The sequence below is a fragment of the Corapipo altera genome, unplaced genomic scaffold, assembly GCF_003945725.1.
Source record: "Corapipo altera isolate COAL_440 unplaced genomic scaffold, ASM394572v1 255, whole genome shotgun sequence".
NCBI classification, from domain to species: domain Eukaryota; kingdom Metazoa; phylum Chordata; class Aves; order Passeriformes; family Pipridae; genus Corapipo; species Corapipo altera.
Genome location: NW_020884929.1, coordinates 1,929,010 through 1,936,587, shown reverse-complemented (window position 1 = coordinate 1,936,587; position 7,578 = coordinate 1,929,010). Strand labels below are relative to the sequence as shown.

The window sequence follows — 7,578 nt, the reverse complement described above, 5'->3', positions numbered from 1 at the left end:
GCGGGACGGGCGGTGTTTGAGGCGGGACGGGCGGTACGTGAGGCGGGGCGGGCGGTGCCGCCCCTGATGCGGGAGGGGTCTGCACGTGACGCGGGAAGGGCGGTGCCGCCGCGCGGGGTCCGCGAGGCGTGGCCGCGGTACGTGCGCTCCGCTCTCATTGGCCCGGAACCCGGAAGAGCCGGTGGCGCCTGCGCGGTGGTGCCGCCGGGAGAGCCCTGAGGAGATGGAGGCGGTGGCGCGGCGGCCGCGGGAGCGGCGGCGGGAGCGGAATGGGCGGCTGGAGCAGGGGGATGGCGGCCAGCCGCTCTCACGATCGCTGTCACTGTCGGGACAGTCCTACTGGCTGGACCTGTGGCTCTTCGTCCTCTTCGACCTGGCGCTCTTCGTGGTCATCTACTTGCTGCCCTGAGGGCGCGGACCCAGGTGAGGAGGGTCCCCGGGGTTGGCCGGGGGACAACAGGAGGGAGCGAAGGGAGCTCTGAGGGGCTGTGCCCGCGGAGGGAAGGCCCCCTGGGAGCAGCCGCGGCGTTCCTGCCCCGGAAAGTCCCACAGAAGGCCTGGGAAGCACAAACGCTTCTCAGGAAGTGGCAAATGAATTCAAACCAAACGCACAAAAGCACTGCAGAGATAACCGGGCCTTTTCTGTTTCCCGCAGAGTCGCTGTGTCGCCACGGGATGCACCTCGTAAACACGAACAGTGGAGGAGGAGGACCATTTGTGCGGGATAAGCAGCTGGGAACACGGCTCCACTTGCAGCTGGATGCAAGAGGCAGATATTTATAGTAATACCGTAATATATCTCTGTCTGTATCACAATATTACCACTACAGGTTTTTACCCGTGTCCTCTTTCTGTGCTCTAAACTGTGCCTTAAAGGTTGTGTAAGATGGATGGACTGTGCTTGTGTAATCAGTGCCTGAAGGTTTGTGCAGCAGAAAGGGAAGAAAGCACTGCTTGAATAAAACCCACTGAAAGGACACTCTGCAGAGTGGCCAAGAATAAAACCCTGCTCTTGCCTAGACTCAAGTGGTAACTCAGACCTGTTCCCACAACAGGTGAAGCTTAACCAGCTGTTTTACTTCCAAAAAGTTAATTGTGAGGGTTTGATGCTGTTTGGGTTTCTGTTACACCTTTCTTTCTTCTCTACCTTCAGCAGGTACTGAGCCTCCCCAGGGTATTTATATATATATTTATAGTAAGCTTTGTATCCAGTCACGTTTTGGAGAAGACAGTCTTCCAACTATGGATGAAGGGGGCTCAGTTTTCTTCAGTATTTTTCCCTTGAGAATGCTAGTTTTTAATTCTGAGAAGCACAGTTCATAGTTGGTTTGGGTTTTTTTCAGGAATAAATATAATAACTAGATTGCAGAGACTTTGAAGTGTAAAGTGTTTTGGTGTTTCCTAACACATTAAGTGAAAATGGGCCACTACACTGGGATCTGGGATGCAAAAGTGGGCACATGCTCTTTCCCTTTATTTTTCTTTCATTGTTAAAGACAAATCTGCCAGTGAGAGGGGCTTGTTTTATGTGTCAGACCTATGCTGTAAGAATGGAGATGCCCTTCCCTGCTGACACTTATGATTTTGGCTGCTGCTGCCTATGAAATCAGTCAAGCCTTTCAGAGATCTTGACTCAGGGTGCAGAAGAGCACTGAATTGTGATTCCATTCTCACAAGTAAAAAAATTAGTGAAATCCTCTAAAAACTGGAACCCTACTCTTTTTTCATTATTATTATATTTTATTTTTTTTTTCCCCTCTGGCATGATTTCACCAGGGAAATCTCAAGGGAACAACCTATTAAGCACTGCAGTGTTGCTCCATTTCTCTTTTGTTAAGGAAGACAGGGGATATTCAGCTTTATAGCCTTTAGAAAGTGAAATCTCAAGGTACCTTCTAGTGATTTAGTTTTCTCCTTCAGGCAGATCTGGCATCCAAGGTTTTACTTATCTCAGAAAACTTCAGAGCTAACAAAGTGCAGGCTTGTGCTGCACTGCGCTCAAGGTCTTTCACAGCACCTGGAGTTCAGGAATACACATATCCAGGAAAATTCTGCTTATCTCTCATAAAGGTGGAAAGAGAGCTGGTGTAACTAAATTAGTCATTTGTCACCAGATGTGAGGGATTATGGTATTAAAATTGCTTTATGCATTTCATGAGTATAAAAAAGTTTAACCTACATAACAGCTTTAATAAACAAATACTTCAGATTTTACTGTTCAAAAAAGGTAACTGAACCACCATCTCTGCAAAAACTTTCAAACATCAATAACAGCATTAACTTCAAAAATGTAGTTCTGGAAAGCCAACTTTTTTTTTAAATGTGGAGTGAAAAAAAAAAGAACAGACGCCAAAGATTTTAAATTTTTATCTTGATATTTTGAACAAGCAGAACTTCGCAAGAAAATAATTCTAAAGACTGAAAAATATATATTAATTACAAGACTTGTTAATATCTTTACTGTTACAAAAATTGTCTAGGCTCTTATACAAATCTATAGCCAGGAGGGGACATTTATAAAAAAATAAATAGGCACCCTAGGTAAGTTAAAACGAGTTATCACATATTAGTTAGCAAATATTACATACATACATACAGGGAGTGCAGAGTCAAATATAAAAACAAAGGTGCCTCGATTAGCTGTCTAGGGAGGATAATTAAATACCTGGTAAACATGGGGCACAGAGAGAGTTGTCTGGTGAGATTGTTTCAAGCCAAGCAAGGAGACTGAAGAACATCTAAGTCACTGCAGCTACTTCAGAAATGAGTTTACCAGTTGTGCTTCCTGGGAGCTGAGCTCATTGGTGTCAGTAATAGGCATTCATATTGCTCCTGGGACAGAAGTAGCAACGTTGCTATGCATGTTTAAAAATAAGTGTTCTAACATCATTCACAGTTGTTGCTGTGCTATTCATACATAAAAATACTGTCATTTCAAATACAAGATGATTTTTTTTTTTTTTTTTGCAAAACATTTTACAAATTGTACATTATTTACAAATTCCATAAATCTTGGGTTTTGTTTTTTTTTTTTTACACAAGTGTTAGAAGACAGCTGTACTTAACTGGCTATGTATACTATGTAACATGGCTAGATGAACTAGAAAAGTTTAATTTACAGGTTCTGAAATCTCTCTCAAAAATATTACAATAGGAATCACCCAAGTTCTTACATTTTTAGTGTTCTTCTGCATTCATCAACTGATTTTCTTACAAAAGGATCATTTTTTAAGTTGCTGTTTACCAGCAGCCATACCTAAACATGCATAGTATTTTCACTATAAATCCTTGAATTCATTTTTTTTTTCCCAAGTGCTACAACTAACTTTGATCAAGAAGGTAGAAATAAGGTTAATCTGAGATACCTGGTTTGTTGCATATATATAATGTTCCAGTTCTACTGTAAGTTGCATGTAATTTAAAAGAAAAAAACCTGACCTTGCCACAGAATAACCAAAAGTAACGTTTAAGTGTTTACCTTAGATAATTGTGCTAAACAATTGCCAACGTTTGGTTGGAGCACTAAAATTCATGTACATAAAGTTATTAAAAAAAAAAGCCTTTCTGACTAAAACAGTGCAAGTATAAGCAAGAGTGTTGCATTATTTTCATAACTAAAAGGCATTGATGATTTAGGTGTAATCAGCAGCACCCCAAGTTAACACTCTAATGTGAGTAATGGAAAAATTTAGCCTTTTTGGACTGTGTCAGGCTTTGCTGCCACTGCCTCAGCACACGCTACATAGTTCTGTGCACTGATTTAACTAACCAAATAAAAGCCAAATACATCCTCCTCTTTGTTACTGAGTCAGGTTAACAAAACACAAGGTAAATGCCAGAGCTGCCAAAACTGCAGGCAGTGACAGAGCAGAGAAGGAGGAACCTCTTCTTTCCCTGCCCCTCAGCCCCCACAGTCTGAAGGGCTGCGCGTTCAGCCTGGTCTGCTAATGCAGACCACACCCATGTGTAGGGTGGTTCCAAAGGGGGAGACACATCATTAAAAAAAAATTAATTAAAAAAAAAAAATCAAATGTGTGATCCCCATGAACCAATGCTCAAAATGTCAAGTTGGAAAAAAAGGGAAGCTTAATAAATAGCAGCAGTAACTTTGCACGCACTTGGAGGATAAATCAGAGCTGAACAGAAGCAGTAACTCTATCTAAAACCTTAGAAAACTAATCTTTCATAGTTGCATGATAACTCTGTATTTAAAATTAGCATCCTATTCTCTTATACCAGTTTGTAACTGATGTAGTTAAATTTAATAAGTTAAAGTGTATAGCTTATGGGGTGAACAAAATCTGATAAATGTGTTTAAAAACATAACACTAACATAGAGCAGGTCTATTAATAGGACAGTATTACTGCAGTTTACTTCAATTCCCTTTGAAAGTCTCATTTAGCATTTGCAAACCAGGATGGTTTTTAAAGGATGATTATTATTAAGGCTTTTCAAATAAAAAATAAATCCTCTGGGTAAACTTGTATTAAAGACACTTGAAGGTTTGTGTAAGCACAGACTCTCAGAGAAGTCAGTTGAAAAAACCGCGTCATCTCCTGCCACCTCTCAGGGCAAATAATACTCTATTATTTAGAGTATTTACTGCATTTTATGTGGTAGTACGTTTATCCCTTTTGTTAGTCTAAGTAGGTAGTGACCACAGTCTGAAGGAGCACTTCTTAAACTGCAACTAATGAAATCTTCTTACAGATTTAGTAACGTCCAGTCGATCCCACTGCTGTAAGATGCGCACACCCCAAGGGACCATGTTTAGTACAAACTGTAGAAGACAAGCTGAGTAACAGAGGTAAGCATTAAGGCAACTAGAGTAACAAATCAAAGAACCACAAGTTTAGCACCTCTTCTCCTCCAATTTGCATATTCATTTGAACAGTCCTAACTCCCAGGCAAAGTACGGTCAGCTGGGTACCTGGTTATCACACACACACACATTCAAGGTTTGTGCCCGTTCACAGACTACATGAAATGCCAAAGTCAGATCCGGGTGTGGGGTTTTTTACGGATCTATCGGCTGCAGTGGATGCCTTCTGCATTTGCCTTGTACCTCGGCTCGGGATGCCTGGGTTCCAGGGTGGCGTGGTATGTAGCGTTCAGTTCTACCCCAGCTGCCGGAGGATGCTTCTCCTTGGGAAAGCTCCCGCTCTCCGTAAAATACAGCTTGGGCCTCTGGTGGTACTTCATCCTGTAGGTGTCAGTCATGCAGCTGTCGACTGAGAAGTAGGTCGTTAGGGACACGCTGTCGTTCCCGTCCACGTAGCCAGGACTCGGCCCCGTGTGACGGGATCCTTTCTTTAACAAGTTCTCAGACACGGTCCAGAAGTCATTGACTGACAAGCGAGGTGGAGAATCCGGTTTGTGGACAAACAGTTCGTTCCCCGGAAAGGGCTCTTTCAGCCTTTGTTCTGGTGGGAGTACACTTGGTTCTGGTGCAGGTTTTGGAGGTGCACCCGTTGGCCTCAGTGGATTACTTTGCAACGCTTCCGTGGGTTTTACGTCCGCTGCCAAGTTACCCTCTGATCCCGGCAAAGCGTTCAGAGCGTATTTCTTGGGTGGCAGAGGGGGAGGGACGTTCTGGTACACCGCTTCAGGCACCCAGAGGGCATCCCCCCTCCGCAGCGGGTGCCCGGCGTGCTCAGCGGGAGGGGCGGGAAGCACCACGGCCCTCTCCGGCAGGGACTGTGGCACACAGGGCGCCAAGCCCACCTTGGGACCAAGCGTTCTTGTGTGATGAGACTGCGGCTGGGCGGGGGGCACAAAGTCACTGTGGAGCAGCTTCCTGCCACAGGCGTTCTCGGGGTAGGGGTGGGATATGCCATCAGGACAGAACACTGCCACGTTCACCTTCTCAAACCTGTCCGGGTGAAGCCACTCTGAAGGATTCTGTCCGTTCGCCTTGTTCCTGCTCTCCGACTTCACAATGTCTTTGACAACTGGCTGTAGAGCTGATGAGGGGAAAAATTTCTTGTTGGTCTCAGGCATTTCAGCTCTAAAATACAAAACCACAAAAGATGTAAGTATCCCTAAAAACATATGAAGAGGTTCAAATAGCCCAAGGATTTTTTCAAAGACAGTCTTGGTAAAACTGCCTAAATATTCAAACTGATGAGAGAACTGGAATCTGTTTAACTTACAGCCATTGATTAAAAGTTGTATTAAATTACTCCAAGGTTTCTTTCATTTGAAATGTAAAGCGCCCCCCAAAAAAATCTCTGCAAGAGATGCAAGGTAAGAAATTCCTTCAACATTCAGGACTATGTCAAACACGACCTCTGCTCTCTTCTTAGCATCCTTGTGACTCTGATACATCCAAATATTGGATGTTACTTTTGCCTGCTAAATTTGTGTTTAGATTCTTGATTGTCAAAACTTTCAATACCTTAGCTTTTCAGTGCTTAATATTGATTATTGTAACATAACAGAATTCAATATTTCTTAAACTATTATAGAGTAAATGATGCCAGTATTAATTACCTCTTTACTGGAGGACTGGGCACCTGCAAATGTATTTCTGTTGGGAAACCAACATGAGGTCTGTAGGTAACTTCAGAATTGAACTGGTCTTTCCTCAAATCTGGGGGTAGAAAAAAAAAGGTGTTTCAAAATAAGCACATATACAGTACAATTTCTTCTTTGTAATTGCTCAGAGGTTACAAAAACAAACAACACACAACACAACAGGACAATTAATGCCTTTCAAGGTTTGAGATTAATCAAAATAGCCATTTTGAAGACAATCTGTCACAGGTGGCCAGATCTTACCTTAATGCTAAATAATCGGAGGAAATTTTCGGGGTTTTTTTGTTACCAGAAAATAGGTAATTATCACAATTTTGAAGTCCTATAGACACACTTTCAGCATCACCCTAATATTTAATCTTACTAAAAGCACAGTTTCAAAAGCAGCTTTTTATTAAAGCATGCCTGCTTATTCAAACATCTGAAGTCATTTAAATTACAAAATAAAAACTATTTATGAAGTCTTAAATTTCATATCACGTAATAATCATTAAATTGAATGAATATAGGGATTGGGGACGTTTTAGGGGGTTTTTTTTTTGTGTGTGAGTTTAAAGAAATCCATTCTTTGAAACGATTAAAACCTTAAGAGCAAGACTGTACAGCTCGCAGAGATGCTGAGCAGACCAAGAGCACTGTCACTCGTGCCTCAAACACACACCACTGAGTGCCTGGGCCAGGGTTTTACTCACAGGCAAAAAAACATTCCCCCAAAATACACAATTCTGTAACAAGGCAGCTCCTAGTGAACAGTAAATAAAGGAAGCATTGAAGTATTCGTGTCAACACCGTGCAGAATAAAATACTCTCTTGGCAAGTGACAAGCAACAGTCTGTTTGTTTAGAGATAGATACTTTAAGTCTTCCTAATGCAGTGATTAGCCCATCATAATCAGTCACCTGCTCTGAAACCATTCAAAGGAATGGATTGTTATTATTATTATTATTATTATTACAATGGCTTATTTTGTCTATGTATAGACTAGACATAACTACACACCTGTTTCACTTGTTACCTCCCGAAGTTTAAGTATTAGAAGT

General features: G+C 42.3%; 2 protein-coding genes across 6 annotated transcripts in view; one reads left to right on the top strand and one right to left on the bottom strand.

Annotated features, from left to right (window-relative positions):
- LOC113954549 (uncharacterized transmembrane protein DDB_G0289901-like) overlaps positions 1 to 2,081 on the top strand; it is a 2,684-nt gene extending 603 nt beyond the window's left edge. Inside the window, exons 2-3 of the mRNA XM_027659054.1 lie at positions 177 to 423; positions 656 to 2,081. Coding sequence (XP_027514855.1) covers positions 177 to 423; positions 656 to 783 — 375 coding nt within the window. The 3' untranslated portion in view covers positions 784 to 2,081. The remainder of the gene's footprint in view (positions 1 to 176; positions 424 to 655) is intronic.
- Positions 2,082 to 2,352: 271 nt separating this feature from the next.
- USP53 (ubiquitin specific peptidase 53) overlaps positions 2,353 to 7,578 on the bottom strand; it is a 28,706-nt gene continuing 23,480 nt past the window's right edge. For all 5 annotated transcript variants that reach the window (XM_027659032.1, XM_027659036.1, XM_027659033.1 and 2 more), the window contains exons 15-16: positions 6,494 to 6,593; positions 2,353 to 6,008 (exon numbers count right to left, since the gene is read on the bottom strand). In XM_027659032.1, the coding sequence (XP_027514833.1) occupies positions 5,027 to 6,008; positions 6,494 to 6,593 (1,082 nt within the window). In that variant the 3' untranslated portion in view covers positions 2,353 to 5,026. The remainder of the gene's footprint in view (positions 6,009 to 6,493; positions 6,594 to 7,578) is intronic.